This window comes from Eufriesea mexicana, unplaced genomic scaffold (genome assembly GCF_001483705.2).
Source record: "Eufriesea mexicana isolate 0111107269 unplaced genomic scaffold, ASM148370v2 scaffold5561, whole genome shotgun sequence".
Lineage (NCBI taxonomy): Eukaryota > Metazoa > Arthropoda > Insecta > Hymenoptera > Apidae > Eufriesea > Eufriesea mexicana.
Window position 1 is genome coordinate 284,341 of NW_016913558.1, and position 20,784 is coordinate 305,124.

Consider the following 20,784-nt stretch of genomic DNA (forward strand, 5'->3'; position numbering starts at 1 on the left):
ATAATTGTAGAACATTTGCTAAATGTGCTATTCATAAAAAAGCATCAATTTATGAAATAGTTTCTAATAATAAATGGTTTTCAATAATTTTACAAGGATAATTTTAATAATACACTAATGAAAGAGGTAGGTAAATCAAATTTTATTTCTGTACGAATATGAATGACAGGAATTTATAAAAACACTAATAAAATGGCGATAAATATTAATTAAGGATATTTAAAAAATTAATATAAATTTCATTAAAATCTAAAACTTTCAATATTATTTATTGCAGAGATACTAATCGTAAATATATAAGTGGCTATGAATTCCCGATTGACCTATTCCACTTTGACGAAGTGACGGAAATCATGGGCAGGATAGGTACACATCCCTTGTATACCCCTTCTACCAGCGAGTTTAGTAGTGGCGGATGTGTTAAGCGGGACACTGTTTACTTATTCCCATTCTGTCAACTAACTAGGATACTGCATCTTTTTACGTTTGCCTCCAGCAGCGAAGGCATATTTTTCAAAATTTTTATCCACTGTATTATTAAAAGCTAGTCCAAAGTGCTTATATTTAAATTTTATATCCCAAGATATTGAGGCAGATATCACGAGAACATATCATAACACAATTCTATAAAGTAGAAAATATATTGCATTTACACTTGTCATTAAATTACTTAGAGGAATATATTTATTATAAACAAAATAAAAGTCCTGAAATGTATCGTATCTACTTACCTCTTATTAATTTCTTACATATTTCTCTTTATTCAACTAGGTAGTACAGTGTCTTTCCAGTCCAAGAATCTCAACAAATTCGTTATGTGACAATTGGAAAAAAGAACTCACCGTTGTACTTTATTTACAATCGTAAGCAGTACAAAAATCAGACAGTATTCTAGCCAAAACTACCACTAAAGGAAACTCATCTCAAACCTCTCCACTCTCATTTCTTTTTCAGAACCAGCCAAACTACTTCCACGTTGCACACTCTCAGAGCTACCATCTCTACATAGCCTCGACCAGCCCACTCGCCATTCCCTCTACGACTGTCCTTCCACCAAACATCATTCTTGACATTTCTTGAAGCAAAAATTAAACCGGTGGACCCGAAACCACGTCCAACGATCCAGACCCTCCTCCAGTAAGCTCCAATTCGCCCCTGGCCGCGTCTTCATCTTCGCCTACTCACCCTCGACCAGGTAGACTCGTCCTTGGCGGAAGGGTGGTATCGGCCATGCGGAAACGAGCCACGTGTCGTTAAGCAGCGCGCGCTCGTGATACATGGTTCCACGAAACTCGGTCGCCCGGAGGCCGAGGCTCGAAGGGCGTAGGTTGGCCGGATTTCGCTTCGAGGATCCGATTGCGCTCGGTACTCGTAATTAGTGGGGTGCGTAGCAACGCGTGCTTCACCGTCATTACGTCACGAGGCTCGACAGAGGTGGTCTGCTCCCTTTGTGAGACACGGCTGGGCTCGAGCTGGCGTAATGACGTCACGCGTTCGTTTTCCCTCGGATCTTCCCTTCCATCCTGTCAATTCGGTTCGACGTCGCGCTCTCCCATCCCCGGAGCTCGTTCTTCCAGATCTTATTACACCGTCGAGTCCTCGCGGACCTTGCATCGCAGCACGGAACAGCCGGATGTGCATGTTTCCTTGAGATTGAAGCCGGGAATGAGCGCTCGTTTTTGTCCCCGAATCTCTCGCCCTGCGTTTCTGTCGCTCGTTGCCCGGATTGCGAGCGCATTCTCCTCGGGGGTGGAATTCGAATGAAACGAATCCCGCCGTTTGCGTTTGTTTCGGTTTCTAGGCGATTTTAAACGCTTCCAAGGGTACGTGCAGCCAGGTGGTTTGATAATTTGCGCCTGGTAACACCGGGGTTGAATGTTGCATGCTTTGGTGTTTGTAACGTGACATTGGTGTGGTTTTTTATTCGAGGATTGAGGGGGCTAGGTTCGAGAAAAATAGTTTCTGGTGGTTTTGGAATGGAAGGAATTGATGTTTGAGTATATTTAATTCGATTTTGTTCAGATGTTTCGTGAGGAATAACAGTTGTGTTGTTGCAAAAAGTTTGGGAAAGATTGTGCTCTACTTTAACTATAGAGTTATCGACCTGTAATGTACACCAAAGTATAGTATATATAGATAAGAGTAATTAAAATCGTGTGATATGAATGGTTCGGTATTATGTTAGGTTGGCCAATGAATATCGTTAAGTTCGTTTTTTAATAGTGTTTTCTTGAATTATTTTTGGATTTAAAGGAAGTGGCTATTATTTTATACTTGAAATATCAACGTTACTTGTTGGCCAATCTAATATAATTACGTTTCTGTGTTAGTAAAAATCAACACGAATTTTAAAAGTACTTTTATGTTCTCAATAACTGTAAAAGCAAAAAGTCTGAAACCAGTCACTCCAATGTGTACTGGAACGCAGGTTATTCTTTTATTTTCGACAAGAAATTTCTATTTACTATTTTAATTTATTTATCTTATCAATTGTTACGCTGCACACTTTAAGCGACTTCGCAAACAGAAATTACAAATCAAAATGGCTCGTAACTCAGAAATACTTCAAACCTGAATACTTCCTTATCTTAATGAACATCACGTGTTTTCAATAGTACATATCGTTGAATAATAACTCTAGCACAATCTTTTTCATATACTCTTTGTATTAACTATCCTCCATACTCTTACAAGTTAATTAAGAAAAAGATACCTTATATAATTTGTCACTAAATCTCTCTACAGTACCACGTGACCAGAAATCACACCATCTTTGTTTTATTTACTTACTATCGCATTATCGGTACGCCATTATACTAACCTCAAATTCACGTCGATTACTACTTTCCAAAATTCATTTTAAACGGATCTCAATGATAAATGTTTTCCACAGTGAAACAAAATTCTGACCATATACAGAGGGGTAAATTAATACCACAATTGAAAGGAAGGAATCACGCGAAAGTGAAACGCACGTTGTCTCGTCGCAGAAGAGCCTAGACGCGAACCTAAGTTCGCGTTCACGCAACTGGTCCCGGACAATTCAATAATCCGAGATATTGGCAGGGAAACAGACCCGTGCGCGTTATCGCATCGGCCCTGCGACTTGATTACATCTCATAATAAATTAAAAGCTCGGTTTCTAGGAAAGGAACGGGCGATGGTGTCGTAATTTTTGCCCACAAGTAAGAAATCAATACTCTGATACGGTTATAAATCCACAAGATGGCGACAGAACGCGCGTATCGTGTTTGATCTTTCGCGCTCGGCAAACGGTCGAAAGGAGTGGGTGGTGGGGGGCGGGAAGTGGTGGCGGGGGGCGCGGAATCGCTCCGTGGAACAAATAGAAACGCGAGATCGACGTGCTCGCCGATAGATAACTTATCTTCGGAGTCGTAAAAGTATCCAGGAACGTAACGCGACGCGGATTCAATTTTGCCACGAACTGCCTCGATTCCGTAGAATTGCCGGCTCGAATTCGAGAGAGGAGAACTCGATCGCGTAAAATAAAAAATGGGAGAAGAAAAAGGGGGAAAAAAAATGAGAGAACAGCGCGCCATATTGGATTTCGAACGAGATCTCGAAAGCGGTACTCCGCGGCAGGGGTGAAAGAACGCCCCCTACGTATATTCGATTAACCGCTGATTTCGGGATGCGGCTGGTGGGAGATAAAGAAAAGGACTCTCGAGGATCTTAATAATACACAAATTTTATTTTATTCATTTTTTTTTTCTTCCCGCAGAATCGAGGAAATCATTTGTTGAGAGAACAAAACCTCTGCAATACGAATAGCAGTTACAAGTAAATATGTACAATAATATAAGTGGTTGCCTTTCTTTTTTTTTTCTTTTTTTCATTTTTTCTGTGTGTGTGTGTATTTTTTTTTTTTTTGCTTTATCATCTGTTTCCTGTTTTCTCTGTTTTGTGGTTTATTACTCCTACTTTCGCACTGTTAATGATAATCGATAATGATAATCAATTAATTAATTAAGAATAATAATGATAATAATTATAAGAATCGTACTGAATCATCATACATCCACCCGGTAAATGGAGGTTCAATCGTAGGCATACCAATCGACCATTATCGAATCGTGACAATATTGACAAATTGACAGAACGTGCCTTTTTTTAAGCTTGCTTTGCATTCCACCCGTCTCACTCTCTCACTCTCATTCTCTCTCTCTCTCTCTCTCTCTCTCTCTCTCTCTCTCTCTCTCTCTCTCTCTCTCTCTCTCTCTCTCTCCCTCTCTCTCTCTCGTTCTCCCCGTATCATCCCTTGTTTCATCCCAAATGCAACATCTCGCTTCATCATTTCTCCCATATTTTACCCGCTTTTCGCTGCCGGTTCTTATAATTCCCTTTCCACCCCTTTCGTGTCAGCTTCTTCAAGCTCGCGACGCTCGCACGTGCACCCCGCAACACGCAGCAAAACCACTTACACTCGTTCCCACGCTCTCTCGCATTCTCTCCCGCTCTCCGTTAATATTTCACCTGATAACGCATCGTGCTTCTTTCGTGCGCCCCCCTAGAACCCACCCAACCCCTTTCCGAACTTTGCCCATTCTTCGTCGCGCCATCGTTCCACCCCCCTCCCCCCCACCCCACCCAACAGTTTGTCGTCATCATACTCGCGACGGTATCAAAAATTTCGACGCATCTCTACGATTCTCTCTTCTACCCCCACTCTCCTTCCTCGCTGCATATTTTCGTCAGTTCCCTAAGATTAAGTCCACCAAGCATCCCGCACCCCCACCCTCCGTTGATTAAATGCTCGTCGCGACGAGAGAGCTGAACGTGGCTCTTCCCGAGGACCGCTACCCCATCCCGGTACCCCCGTCAACAGCGCACCCCGTTGTTCAAGTGCTCGCAACCCTCTACACCCCTCTCTCTCACTCTCTCTCTCTCTCTCTCACGCACGCACACACGCGACATAACTCCCTCTCACTCACTCGTTCGATCCGCTTCGCACCTTTTCGCGAAAATTCTCCTCGATCTCTCGCGTTCCGGGGCTATCCTCTTCCGTTCAACACTTCCGCGCACCTGTCCTGCCCGTTACTCTCTTCCCCCGTCTACCCGCCCCCTATTTCGTGCCGCTCAAGCCGTTTCGTCGGTTAAAATCCCTCTCATGTGCTCACCCTCTCGAGGATCGTCCTTGCCTGGGCTACCCGGCTCTCGTCGTCTCCTTTCCTCTCCGTCATCCCGCCGGCCCCCTATTACCAACCCCCGTGTTCCTTTTGCTCCCCTTGCCTGGCCAGAGAGACGTTTTTTGTCCGTGGCAGCTTTACGTGGCTCAACAACGACCGAGAAAAGGACCGCACTTTTCGTCTGAAGGAGTATCGCCACGCGGCAATTGCGCGATTGCAACGTCGGCACCGTGAAACCTACCGCTTTCATACCCCCGCCGCCTTCTAACCACCGCAAGACACCCTCTCTTCCCGAGTTTCCGACTAACCTGTGTGCTCGTTCCGAGACCACCGGGCGCCACCGTCAGCCTGCAAGTTTCTCGCGACTGGCTTGGATTCCGAGTACCTGAGTAGTCAGTTTGTCCGGGTCACCGAGCCCCTAGACCTGGCCGTACCAGAGCCGTTACTAATCCTCGTTAGACGGCAACGACCCTGGTTAGTCCCGGTGACAGGGATCGCTTGTAGGGTATCGCGACTCCGCGACGGAGATCAGAGGGATCGTGTTGTCGAGGGTCGATGTTTTTGGGAAATTATCGCGGAACTTGCTGGCTGAAAATGGCGACCAATGAGAACCGTCTCGATCCGGGGGTTCGATCGTTCGACATAGGGAAAAATCGACGTCGCGCGCGAGTGCACGGACGATCCTCGAGTTACAATCGGACCGATCTCCAGTGGTCGAGCGCAACAGGAGACGACACTCGCGCCCTCTCCCCTTAACTCCTACTCCCGAATGTCTTTCGCTGTTTCGTTTCACTTCGTCCGTTTCCTCGTTTCTCTTATGTTTCTTTTTATTTGTTTCCCTTTGTTTTTGTTCTTTTTTTTCCGCCCTTTTTCGTTTTGGTATTTCGTTTTCTCTGAAAAAGAAAAGCCCACCTCGCAAATGGTGGACACGCCACGGCGACGTGTCGGGTCCGTTGAAAATGCTCCGGCGACCCCTTTGCTTATTATTTTTTTGTTTTTTTTTTTTCGTTTTTTCTCGCTTACACTCTCATCATCGTGTTCATCCTTCCCGCACAATGATCTTTCGTCGTTTTCTCGTTTTTTATATTTTTTTCTCGTTAAATAGTAATCATCTAAACAATGAAAGCGGCAAAACGTCTCGAGGAAAAAGGTGTCCCTGAGCGCGACGGAGGGAGACGACGACGACACAATGCTTCTTTGGGAGGGAGAAAAAAAGACCGTTCGTCGCCCTTCGTCGTCTTCGTCCCTTTCACGCCCACGATCATTTAGTCGCACCTGCACAGGACTGCGCGACACGTCCGGGCTTATATTACAAAGGATTAACTATAATATGGCTCGATGATTCGTTCTCCCCTTTTATTCTTATCTCTAACGCGGTTTTCTCGCATCCTTGGCCATTTTCCTGCTTTATTGCAGTTATTTTCTTTTTTCTTTTTTGTTTTCTTTTTTTTTTTTTCTCGTTTTTACTTTAGTACCTTATGCTATCTTTTTGGTTACTTGGTCGAAAAAGAATGTTACGTGGCGCGCAAACACGGGGCCCCGGACGGGTCGCGCGGGTACGTCCCGCGCAGGTATTCGTAAAAAGAAAGTTCCTATGTTCTTTAAATCCTTATTACAAGTACGGTAGTAATAGTAGTAGAAGTAGTAGCAGCAGTAGTAGTAGTAGTAATAGTAGTAGTAGTAGTAGTATTAATAGTAGGTTTTTTCTTCACTTTTTTTTTTTTATTCGTTTTTATGTTTAAGCATTTTTTTATCCTTTAGTTTTTCTGGTTCTGATAATCTAATAGACATCTAAAAATAACACCCATTTTTTTCATTATTATTTCATATTTGTATTTTTTCTCCTTATCATCTTTTTTTATTTTTATTTTTAGTTTATCGATCAAGTATTACTTAAAGATTCCTTAAACGTTAGACTGAGGGCTGCGTGACACGCACAGTGAGCTCAAGCGTTTCGCGAATAATTCGCTGTTGTTGTTGATGTTGTTGTTGTTGTTGCTGTTGTGGTTGTTTGTTACCATTATCGTTATTATTATTATAATTATTATTATAATTAATGTATTCATCTGGTATAACCTCGGTGGAAGCCCGTTCGATACCCGGGATCGATCGATCGATCCGTCGATCGCGCTCGAACGTAGTCGTACCCGTCGATCGGATCGTTTCACGAACAATAATCAAATGCCGAAACTCGCAAATGGATCACGGTTGACGAACGGCACCGAGGCGATCGAATATAAACTCGCGACACCCTTGAGCTCAGAATGAACCGCAGCTTCTGCACACCGTTCGTTCGAATTATACATCTTACATATATCTCTAGCGGCTGGAGTAACAAGTTTTCCCCTATACCTTTCGTCGTCCATTTTGTCACACTCAATACTGCGTCAATTCATATTGCTGCTGTTGTGTATCTGTGCCCAAACCGTCGTCCGCAAATAAACCATCCACGCTAATTAACGCTAACGTCCATCCCCCCCCTACTCTAACTTTGTCTCTGTCCGAATCATCGTCTCACGCGTGCCTGAGACCTAACCTCCAACGCGTTGGTGCATCGGCCTTTCCCCCGTCAAACGACCCCCCGCAACCACGACCCGCCAACCCCCCAACCCCCCGTTGCGAAAATCCGAAATTTTCTCCCCGATTCCTATCCAATTTCTCTCTCTTTCTCACTCTCTCACTCTCTCTCTCCCTTTCTCTCTCTCTCTCTCTCCCTCTCTTTCTCGCTAACTCCCTAGCATTCTCCGTTTCTCTGCTTCCCGTATTTTCCCCTCCCACGTGTTAATTTTAATATCACATTTTCGTGGGAACAGACTGGCCCGATATATCTGTGAAACGGAATCCGGTGATCGCTGGCTAACTTCATAACCAATTCCCTGGTTTTGTCTGCTTTTTTTTTTCTTTTTTCTTTTTTCTCCTTCTTATTTTCTTTTTTTTGTTTTTTGCTTTCTTTTTTTTCGGTGCGAGGCGTTCGACGTTTGAAGCGATTCGGGGAGGGGCAGGGAAAAATAAAAAAAAAGAAAAAAAGAAAGAAAAAGGGAAAGAAAAGGGGGGAAAATAATCGAGAGGGAAGTGAGGGAATTTCGAAACGTTCGTGGCAAATTTTGTCGGGATTTCGTGAAGGATTAAAAAGGTTTCGATCATCGGTGTCATCGAAGGACCGGATACGGCCGAAAAGGAACGGCAAAGAAGGATTTCTAGGGTGGTTTTGAAAAACACGCGAGCGCCACGTTGTCGGAAAATTAGCATCGACGACACAATATCGATTACGACTCGATTCGTTCTCTTTTATTTTTATCTTTTTATTCTTTTTTTCCCCTTTTATTTCGGTTTATTTCTTCTTCTTCTTCTTTTTTTCCTCTTTTAATTCGATTTTCATCCATCTTGACGGGTAAAGCAAATCGTAATACATCGGGCGAGTATGTCCCTGTTTAATATATAGAATACATACATCTTTATCTCGCTACAAGGTACTACGAACCCAGATCAAAAAACGATAAGATCCATCGTTTTTCCCTTATTACTTCTTTTGTTTTTTTTTCTTCTTTTTTTCTTTTTTTCTGCGTATTTTTCGTAAGAGATATTCTTATACGGCACGTACAACGACTGGATGGCAACGACGAAACGAAAGCAAAGGTCCTCGCGAACGCGTGAAGAGACCAAAAGAAAAAAAAAAAAGAAAAAAAAAGAAGAAGGAGAAAAAGAAACGAGAAAAAGAAGAACGAAGGGAACGAAACCAGAGAAGGAAGGAACGGAGGGAAAAAAGAGAAAAGAAGAAAAAAAAAAGAAAAATTACAGGAATTGTAACATTCACGAAGGTGCGTTCATCGACGATCTACACGTTCAAGAGACATTCATCGTTAATAATCGCTTAATGAAACTTCTTACTTGTAAAATGTTAATTACGCTTGTTCTATCATTTATTTGCTCGTTATCCCTCCCAACGACCTCTGCCTAACAGGTCACTCCTTTGTTACTTTTCTAGACGTTCGTGTAATTTACTTATTCTTCTCTCTTTTCTCTTCGTCATCACCCTCCCTGACATGTCTTCTCTATCATCCTCGACATTTTGATGGTGGTTCTTGGTGTCTCCCTCGTTTTAACTCTTTGTCTCCCTCTTCTCTACCCTCTGTCTCGTTCTCATACCGATTTCCTTCCCTAATTCTTCGCCAGAAAAAAAGAAACGTCCAAATTCGTGGCTCGTGAATCGAAGGATACCCTAATCTCTGTCAAAAATCAACGGCGTATAGTCCACCCCTTTCTCCTTTCTCCACCCCGTTTCCAATCTCTCGTCTTCCTCGTCGACGAACGACAGCCAAGGACACCGATAAAACAATTTTAATAAACGTAAATAATTATCAATGTATTCGTTTCATCGATTTGATCATGCTTCATCGTGACACGGGAGCAACCTCGGGCTTCTGACGATACCGTAGATCGAAACGCGACGATTCGTTCGATTAAAATTGAAAGAAAAATTCGAAATAAAAGGAACAACGATAGAATTACGCGAAAATGTCTAATTGGAATTCAATGGAGGAAGAAAAATTGCGAGAAAGGTTCATTCGTTTGAATTCATAGCGAAGGAGACGTTTCCTAGGTGTTTTCCCAGGTGAAAACGATCGTCGTCTTGGACAGGTCGATCGGCCAAGCTTTTCCTAAAGGACAGTCGAGGACCTATCCAGCGAGATCGTCCTTCGCCACGATGCATATTTCACCCTCGCCAGGATCGATCTCGAGTCCCACCGTTTTATATTTGATGTGTATACACGGCCGCGGTAAATCTTCTGCAACAACCAATATGATTGCGTTTCAGCTATAGAATAAAGGTCGATTGTTGATACAACAACGACTGTACGGGAGTATCATTTACGTTTAATATTAAAAAGTCGCGGCTTGCCTTGCTGAAAATATTTCATTCGGCTTGGTCGCTTTTCCTGGTGGGATTCGAGACTCCGACCTAGGCCCTGCCCCGCCGGTGCTGCCATCTAGCCGGCAGCCATCTTTCCGGAAACGCCTCCCTCTACGCGTCCATCGGCTGTCGCTCGTCGACTAGTCTGCCTATTTGTATTCGAACCCCCTGTTCCCTGATCTCGATCCCTGCACCGTTCCCATAAACCGTACGTGATCACGTTCATCGTCGATGCATCGTCCGATTGCTCGCTCCTTGGCTGATATAATCGAGGGTACTCCCCGCGAGAAAAATCATCGAACGCGTTCCCAGAAAGATATTCGGCTTACCCCGTGCCGAGATCCTTGTCTCGCGGCGGGCTACCTTGTTTTACGCGTATTTTCATAATTTCTCCCCTTTTTTTTCCTCGTTTTCATTTTCTTACAAACTAACGCCGTTTTTTTTAAAACCGTTTTGCGTTTTTTCTTCGTTTTCTTCATTTTTTTTGCGCTTTTTCTTAGTTTTCTTTTAAATCAGAGATCACTCGTTACGTTTGGTAATCAGTCTATCTGGTCTGCGTTAAAACCTAGCCAGAAAACTCGACTCGAACAACTGCTGCCTCGCTGTTTTCGATCCGGGAGCCACGATCGATCGTCCACCTGCGGAGATTCGCCGGAGGACCCACCCAGGGAAGCTGCGAGAAGGCCCAAGATTCCTCGCGTTCGCCATTTTCTCCTAGCCGAGGGATCCGTGGCGGCCACAGCTTCCCAGGTTCGGACCAGCGCGCGGAATAAAAGATAAAAGCGGTATCACACGGAGCGGAATCTCTTCGTGACGCCTTCACGAGACATGTCCTCGTGGAACATCCCATGTGTTCCGATTAAAGGAAACGGTGGAACAGGAGAGGGTGAGTCTCTTGCCCGAGCTCGTGGGACGTGGTCCAGGTCGATCTCTCTCCTCCGTGGCGATCTCCGTTGTCTAACAGGCTGCCACGTCGATCGATCTCCTCTCCCGGACCTCTTTGGACCCTTGTACGACCTTACTTTCTTTCCTCCGCGACCTTCTCCTGCCAACGACGTTCACCCTAATTAGCTCGCTCCTCCATCGTTCTCTCTCGCGCACGCCAGAAACATTGTTCCCTGTTTTTTACACCTGACACTCGCGTCCCTCTTCCTCTGTCTCTCTCCTTCTCTCTCTCGGCTTCCGTCTCGTTCTCTCAGCCCTCACACGTCTCTGTCGTTTCTCCTCACGCGATGCGAGACGCCGTGTCCCCGCGATTCTCGAAGGGAACAACGCGTGATCGCGCAAATTAACAACAGGTGGTGACCGATACTAGCCTCGAACAACCAACGAGGGACTTACAGGAATTTGTACTCTTTGAATGCGTGTGTTGTTACAACGAAACGATGTTTTTAAACGTTTACTTATCACGTAATAAAGATTACTCGACCCGCCTCCACCAACAAGGCGACTATCTCTCTCTCTCTCTCTCTCTTTCTCTCTCTCTCTCTCTCTCTCTCTCTCTCTCTCTCTTCCCTTAATTATACAGAATTTTACGTTACGATTCACGTATACGTGTTTTTTTTTTTTTTTTTTTTTTTTTTTTTTTTTTTTTTTTTTTTTTTTTTTTTTTTTTTTTTCCCGTTTTTTTTTTTTTTTTTTTTCCTTTATTTTAATCCTTTTTTTTTTTGGTTTCTTTTTCTTCCGTGAGGATCCACCAGTATGTACGTGTGTACGTGTGTGTACGTGTACCGCGTCGTGCTCGAGCAAAGAATGTATCGTATGAGCGTGTGTACATGTAGGTATGCGTGTGACCGTGTGTATGCATGTATGAATACGCGTGTTCTTACTTTAGAAGTGTGTACGCTTTGTTTCTCCATCTCGTTCCCGTTCCCTATCCGTCCCCGTGTTTTCTACCCTCGCTATTCTCCCACCGACCCGCCCTCTATCCTCATCCACGTGTACGTTCGCGTGCACCCGTGTACTCCTCGAAAGGTGGAGGCTCTTTCGGGTTTCGTTAATTAACCGTAGGATTCCCGAAGAAACCCAGTTCGCAATTAACCCGCCCTTGTTCCCTCTTCCGGAACGATAATAATCCCAATCGGCGTTCCCTATCGTTCCCGATTATTCCTAATTCGATAGACGGATCTTCCGCACTGCCTGCTGCTCCACCTTTCATCCCTTCCGCGCGACCGCAGACATCTTCCAGGCATCTCGCAGACTTCCTCCCCTCTCCGTGTCTTCTCCTCTTCGTCCCTTCGGTTTCTTCGTTTGTTTATTTTTTTTTTTTTTCATTTTTTTACTTTTTAGCGTAACACCGTGTATCTGACCCCGGGGCCCGCGTGACGGCGGGCCAGTGGAACGCGACGGAAATGAAGGCTCTTCTCCCGTAGAGGTGTGCACTGAAGAAGCGCCCGTAGTTCGACGACCAGGTGTCCAAGGATCCACGTCCTCGATCGTAAAAAGGACAGTCGATCCAGGGATCGTCGTCGTGGAACCAAGCGTGAGTTTGTTCTCTGACGTCCGTGACGATCCTTCGTGTTATCTCTGTCCCTCTTCCTCTTCTTTCGATTCCAGATACGCGTTCCTTGTCTTCGGGGGACGCTCGGATTGATCCGCCATTATTGAGAACAAATTGGAGCACGCGCGTTCCACGACGCGTCGCGAGCGCGGACACAGAAGCGTGTTACCTCTCCTCTTGGTAACCTCGTCGACAAGCGAAAACAAGAGACTTGGAAATGAAAATCGACGATCGACCGCCTCGCCGAGCGAGCCTCCGCGATCGGCGAAGCGGACAGCGGCGGCGACGTACGTAAATGATACCTTCTCCAAATTATACATAGCGGCGAATATTCTCTGTCATACCCTCGGTCAGTTTCGGCGTGTTTTCCTCTTCGAGCGCGTGCTCGGGGCCCCGCGGAGGAAGCGGCGAGCTCGAGAGAAGGATCCGGGAGAAGGATCGATTGTCGTGATCGATGAGCAACGATCGACGAATGTCCGCTCGCTGTTTGGCGCCAGCACGCGCTTATTGGATCGCTAATTCTCCACGAATGTCCTCCCAACGTCGATCGATCGTCTCTCCGATCCGGATCAAACTGTTCTCCCGGTCTCTTCAGGTTCTTCTGGTTCCTCGTCGAGAAAGAAACGCGCGGAATCAGCTTCTCCTACCCCCTTCTCCATCTTTCTCTCTCTTTCTCTCGATAAATTTAGTCTCCCTTAAAAATATGTACAATACTCGATCGACAATTTACACGCGACTCTGTGCTTCCCGCTCGTTTCTCGCGCCTCTTTCTCGCGATGTTCTAGAGACAAGGGTGGTTCTCTTCCTTCAGCGTCGTCGGTTTCATTCCTCTTCTTCCCTTTTCCCCGGCTCGTTGCTACCGATCCTGGTTGTTCCAAGTCGTTCCTCCCGGCTCTACCCTCGTCAGACGTGCATAGGTCGCACGTACACGCGCGTACGCGCCGGGTGCCGTCGCCTCTTCAACGCTTCTCCCGTTGCCCGGGCGTCGCGGCGCGCGTCCCGCGACCCTCTGCAAGGGTGCACCGAGGGTTGTCGCGTAGACGCGTGTACGCGAGCTGATATTTCGCACGCCGTCGATCCTCGCACGCTCCGATGGCTCCTCTTCCTTCTTCCGCTCCTCTTCCGCTTCCTCCGCCGCCCCCGGCCCCCTCTCGAGCGTTGCTCCCCTGTCTCTCCGGCTTCTCCGACGTCTCTCCATCGCCGCACCAGCTTCTTCTTCGTCTTCTTCTTCATCTTCCGCGCCGCTTTCTCCGCCGCTTCCTCTTCTGCGCCCTCAAATGCTCCCCCTCCACGTTCTTCCGCCGCCACCGCGCCACCTCTTTGTCTGCAAATAGCCAGCAGGCACGGACGTGAGAATTTGTTTGTCGAGCATCCGTGTCGTGTTGCTTTTTACCACCCCCGTTTCTACCTTTCGTACGCTGTAGAAACCCCCTTTAGCCGGAGTGAACCCCCGCTAAAGGGGGTGCTGGCCGAAAAAAGCGGGAGATTTATATTCTACGGTTTTGGGTAAATATCTGCAGTGAAACCGAGGATGGCAGGGGGAGGGGGTGGGATTCGATCGCGAGAGTTTGACACGCGATCGCGTGGGGGTTGATACATCACGGTGCAGGAGGAAGCTGTGTTCCGGGGGTGGTTCGGGGTTGTTTCTCTTTCGGGTAAGCGGTTCTTTCTGTTCGAGAGTCGCAATCAGGGTGTTATTATAGGAGACTCGGTGTTTAGAAATTTAACTATAGAAAGTACGTATAAGTGTCTTCGTGAAATTGCGAATGCTTCTGAGGAAGAGATTTATAGATTAATTGTAAGGTATAGTTGTGATACTAGAGCTACCGATTTTTAGTGGGTACATGAATACTGTCGGTATAGGTAATAGTAATTCTAGTGGCACGATTAGGATAAGTGAATGTATTAATTATATCTATATTATGGGTAGCTCAATATGAGTCGATATTAAGTTTTTTGAAAGCTGGTATATATATTATTTTCAATAACTGCGAAGAGGAAGATCAGGATTTTTAACTGGGTTGATAGTCCTACTATTAAAAATTATATTTGTAGAAAATTTGTCAGAAATTTTCGACACACCGGTGTTGCATTTGCAATGGAATAAGTAAATATATTAATTACAGGTCTGTCTGAGTCGGTATTAAGTTTTTTGAAAGCAGGTATATACATTATTTTTAATAACCGCGAAGAGGAAAATTCTGAGATCAGGATTTTTGACTGGTTTGGTAGTTCTAGTGATAAAAATTATAATTGTAGAAAATTTCTTAGAAATTTTGGACACTGATTTGGTCACATGTAGAATATTTTTATTCCATAGATCAGCGATTTTGACGTTTTGGAAAGAATATTAGCTGTCTCAGTCAACATTAATATTTTTTAAAGTAGGTATATATACATTTAGTAATTGCAAAGAGGAAAATTCTGACATAACTCATTTTGACTAGATTTAATTCCAGTGTTAATTAAAAATTAAAATTGTAGAAAATTTCTTAGAAATTTTGGTCATCGATATTCCATCTAGAATAAGATAAATAAGTATATTAATTACAAGTCAGTCTAAGTCGATATTAATTTTTTTAAAAGCAGGTATATACATTTCTAATAATTTCAGCCAGGAAAATTCTGAGACCAGTCATTTTTACTAAATTGGTAATACCTTCTAACTAAGTGTTAATTGAAAATAAAAATTGTAGAAGATTCATATACATTTTCATTCCATCGATCAGTGAGTCTGACCTACCCCAACAACGAGACTCATTTCGAAATAAAAATATTCGTTTCGGGAAGAAGAATATTATAAATATCTTAAATAATTTTTATTTTTCTCAATGAGAAGAAACTCGAATAACCAATTGTACATTCTCAGTGTCTCTCTAGCAACCCTAGCATAAGTCCAAGGGGTTAATAAATTGTTCGAATGGAAGGGTTAAACGGGTCTTTTGAAGTCGTATCAGCACAATCTGAAAGATAAAGGAACTTCGGAGCACACCTTTCACGTTCCACCGTTTTCTTCCTCTCCGCGAAGTTATTGTTTATTGTCAACGTTGCGTCACTTAACGGAAATGTCATCCTATTTCGCGAAACTTAAAGACCGTCGGCATAGTTGCGGAAATGAAATGAAATTTGCAAGTTCGCGAAAGCCACGAGTTTCGCTCGGTAATAAACCCCGACTTCTCTTTTAAGCTGGTCTTTTTCCAGGACCGTATCGCGCAAAGAAAAATATTCTTTCCATGGGGGTAGGGGGGTGGGGTGGTTGGAGGAACAGCGTGATATTTTTTATTACACCGTGATGTATCGTTTTATTTTTGCACGTCAGACAGGACGCGTGTTGGCTGGAATATTACACATTTTTCTCTCCCACCTTTTTCGCCCTTTTTCACTTGCCACTTTATCGTAAGCTATGACTACGATAATTACGAATGCGCTATGGGAAAATGGCGTTAGGCAAGCATGCGAGAGCTACGCCCTTCCCTTTGTGCCGCGGTTAATTTTTCGTCTGCCTTTGATTATCCTCTGTTTTCCACCACGTGTATACAAATTATTTCTCCCCCTTTCTCTCCTGTATGAACATTTTTTTTATCTCCCTTACACTCGGGGTCGTACGATCAGTGTTTGGTAATAAAGCAATTGTCAACGTGGAAATACCTTTCTGGAAAAGAGAATATATATTTTGCTTATGCGAGATGATAGGCGAGGTAGAATGAAGAGAAAGTGTTTTATGAACATCGTGTGTGGACGTGCATATTCAACGAGACAAACTCGAATTTAGTTAATCGTAATAGATAAACGGGTTCCTCGAGGAGATTAGTATGGGTGTTATGATAGGTGCGTCTGTGTTGCCATTTTTATTTTAGAATAGCTGGATTTAGAATTTCACGACTCCATATTCCAATTGCTCGATAGTATCTTAAATAATATTATTATCAGTGAATACTTAACGTGTTCGTTATTAGATTAGTTTAAAATATTTTTATCTTATTACATTCGTGTTCTCGATATTTTTGGTTTTAATTTCCTCGAGATATTTACAAGTAACGTGAAATTATCAATGATTTTTAAAATTGGATTAGGTTAGGTTTGGTTTGAAGTACGTATAGGTTATGTTAAGTTAACTTTGGAATTAAGTTTGAGTTAATTTACAATTTGGGGTAGGTTAGATTATTTGTCAAACGATGCAACTGCACTTTGTTAGTTACTGCTGCTGCAAAACATTTCTCCCTTAATATAATACTTTTATTTAATTTAAATTTACGGATAAATAAAGTACATTATTTTTAAACGAATTTTGTAATTCGCAATCTTATGTTAGGGATGAAAATTTGCACATTGGGGGTACGTTTCGTTAAGGTTATGTTTGGTTGTGCTAGGTTAAGTTAGATGTGATAAAGGATTCAATTGTGTGGACCTAACCTAACTTTTACTTATTGCTGATGTGAAATATTTCTGTAGCAATATGATACTCCTAATTTCATTGAGACTGACAAATAATCGAGTATAAGAAATTTCGAAACAAATTTTATAATTCACAAGCTTCTATTAGTGCTAGCTTCTATAAAATTCTGCAATTTGAGATAGGTTTCTGTTAGGTTAGGTTCGACGAACGATTCCGTTACTCGAAGCTAACCTAACTTTTACTCATTGCCGATACAAATGACAAATAATCGAGTGCAGGAAATTTCGAAACAAATTCTATAATTCACAAGCTTCTATTAGTGCTAGCTTCTATAAAATTCTGCAATTTGAGATAGGTTTCTGTTAGGTTAGGTTTGACGAACGATTCCGTTACTCGAAGTTAACCTAACTTTTACTCATTGCCGATACAAATGACAAATAATCGAGTGCAGGAAATTTCGAAACAAATTTTATAATTCACAAGCTTCTATTAATGATACAATTTTGCAATTTGTGGTAGGTTCCTGTTAGGTTAGGTTAGGTTTGACGAACGATTCCGTTACTCGAAGCTAATCTAACTTCTACTCATTGTCGATACAAAATATTTTTGTGCCAATATGATAGCCCGAATTTCATTAAAGCTGACAAATAGTCGAGTGCGGGAAATTTCGAAACAAATTTTATAATTCACAAGCTTCCATTAACGACGGGAGCCCGCGGCGACCAACTTCAGACTTACCCCTTTTCAGTGTCAGAGCAAGGAGGAACTACCGGTCGGGAAAACGTTAAGGAAACCACTCTGTATGTTAATTTATAACGCAATCGAGCAAGGAATTAAATTTCTATCCGAATTCCCCAAGTTGGAACAGAAAAAAGAGGGAACGAGGAGAAGCGAAAAACTCCTTGTCGGGGCTATCCCGTTAATCGAATCTCTGAAACGGTGAATAGAGTGCCTCGCATGGGAACGCGATCATTTCGGGCACGTAGAAAGCACCGTCCACGTGGGCGTGCAGTTCATGGTTATTATCCAAACGTTTCGGAACAAGAGGTAGGAACAGGTCTGAAAAATATTTCTCGCCTAGCAAACGCTCGCGATGTCCATGTTGTATACGCGTTCGCAAAATGGCTTCTATTCAGAAGGCGCTGTTAAGGATGCTCTTTCAACTCGAGCTTTTAACGCTATTAAATTTAGAACGTGACTTTGATACCGTGGTTCCGCGAGTTGGAGAGAGAGGAAGAGAGAGAGAGAGAGAGGAAAAGAGAGATCGGTTTGGCTACGGGCACGTTGTTGCCAGCCGCATTCTGAGTATAATTGGTGCTAAAAACACGAGTTGAAAGGCCATTTAAGCCCTCGACAGCGTATTCTGAATGCAGGTCAATACCTTCAAAAATATGGCCGCGCTTTTTAGAAAATGCCCAGCGATATTTGGGAAACGTGCACAGGCAGGAGCTGGAAGAAATGTCAAGTGGCAAAAGGTTTTTCGTTAATGCACCGAATGCTGAAGGTTATTATTATTCTCAAACGCAGACGAAAGATTAACCAACGGGTGGTCGTTTAATGTTCATTTTACTCGCATGGTTCCTGTCCTTTTGGTCACACAGTTCCATTGCGAACGCCATTTTGTTCGCTTTTCTAACGTTATTGATTCTTTAAACATGTCTGAACAGATAGACACGAAATTTTGAACCCTTTGGTAGATTTAGTGTCAAAAAATTCATTTTCATTTCTATAATATAACATAGAAAATGATAGAAGAAATTAAGTAATTTTATTTTGAAACAATTTCTCGTTTATGTTAACCCCTTGCACTCTAGAGGCGATACTCAGTCGCCATTTATGTGGTAATGGTTGACATAGATTTTAATATTGTTTAATAAGTATATAATATTTTCATTTAAATATAATATCCACGACTAACAATTTAATCAATTTCCAAAGATCAATGGTAACCCTTTCGCTACAATAGTCACCTGCCACGTGGCGCCACCTACACACGATGGGGACTTAGTCACTGGCCACGTGGCGCCACCTACACCACCCGTGTACAGTGCTCCCGTTTCGCTTAGATCTCTTCGCAAAGTATTGCAAGCACTATTGCGATAATTTTTCATTTTCCCTTTTTCTTGAAAAAACCGAATAATATATTCCGGAATAGTATAGAATAGAAAACTTAGTTCCAAAAAGCTTGGAACCTAACCTCTCCGTAGCGAAAGGGTTAATCATGATATATCAGATTTGAAATAACGATACGTAGAACGTAGAAATGAAATAATTCTACGTATAAATTTGTATGGGATTTCTTATTTATTTTCTTATTTTTATATATCGTTCATTTTATGACAGAAAATTTTCTAATTGCTATTTTTCTGAATGGAGAAAATCGTCGAGTGCAAAGGGTTAGTTGTTGGATTTCGAATCAAAAATAAATTGTTCGTGAAATAGTAACGATTGGATATCTACCTAAAGATTGTCCATCATTTCGGAAAGGGTCAGCCTGGAGGTGGACATTGCGACGCCACTGTCGCTGCTGCTCTGCACGCTGCTGTGATCATCGGTGTCCGACTGATTGCTCGTATAACCGATCACGTCTACTTCATCTGTAATCAGAAAACGAGGAAAACACATAAACAAGGGAGCAGAAACATTATCTTAAAAGAGATCTTTAAAAATCATGGTCAGTGTCAAAGAAGCTAAATACGTCCCTGGTATGCAAATATTAGGTGTTGACAAGGAGCTTGTTAAATAGGTTCCTTGGTTAAACTACTTGTTCTAAAGATAATCCGGAATTTCCTGTTGTTCGTCTTTTATCTTATTTATTTATCGTAGAATTTTCAGTTAAAAATTTTTAATTACTTAATTAGATGATTTCCATGATCAGACACGGTTTAAGTTTATAAATATATATATTGTATATGTATAAGATGCTAAACATCAATTTCCACTCCATCATGTGGTGAACTGATGAAGCCATAAATTAATGGAGGATGTGTACTATTAGATTAAGAATAGAATTATAGGTGAACACCCTAATTGCTATTATTTCATAAAATAGGACTATACTTAATCTGACTCAAACCTAACCTAACTTAAACCACCCTTTCATCCTCATCACTCCTAAATTATATAATTTCATAGATACTTTGTAACTATTCATCGTCTAACCAACAGTATATTATATACAATATAATATCAGTATAAGAAAAATTTTTTTTCAACCCCCAATTAAGCTACCACCCCTCATCCACATCTCTGCCACAATCCTTAATTAGAATACTTTATAAATATTCATCAGCCAGCCAACAGATATATTTCACATAAAATAAAATCGGTATGAAAAGAATTTTGTTTCAACCCCTAATTAAGCAATCACCCGTTCATCCCCATCTCTGCCACACTTTTAAATTATAATATTATCGATACTTTTTAACCATTCATAATTCACCCAAGAAATATATTCCACAGAATATATCAGCATACAACCAATTTTTTCCAACCCCCAATTAAGCAACCACCCCTTGGTCCCCAATTTTTCTACACTCCTTAATTAGAATACTTTATAATTATTCATCAGCCAGCCCACGGATATATTTTACATAAAATAATATCGGTATAAAAAGAATTTCCTTTCAACCCCTAATTAAGCAATCACCCCTTCATCCCCATCTCTGCCACACTCCTAAATTATAATATCGTCGATACTCTTAAGTATTCATCATTCATCTAAGAAATATATTCTACACAATATGATATCAGTATCAAAAAAATTCTCCTCCAACCCCCAACTTAACAACCACCCCTTAATCCTCATTTCTTCCACACTTTTTAATTA

At 42.5% G+C, this 20,784-nt stretch overlaps 1 protein-coding gene across 1 annotated transcript in view; it reads right to left on the reverse strand.

The window, feature by feature from the left end:
- Positions 1 to 11,695: 11,695 nt before the first annotated feature.
- Positions 11,696 to 20,784, reverse strand: part of Mxd (MAX dimerization protein) — a 431,559-nt gene continuing 422,470 nt past the window's right edge. Inside the window, exons 5-6 of the mRNA XM_017906563.1 lie at positions 19,416 to 19,552; positions 11,696 to 13,883 (exon numbers count right to left, since the gene is read on the reverse strand). Of these exons, the coding sequence (XP_017762052.1) occupies positions 19,416 to 19,552 (137 nt within the window). The 3' untranslated portion in view covers positions 11,696 to 13,883. The remainder of the gene's footprint in view (positions 13,884 to 19,415; positions 19,553 to 20,784) is intronic.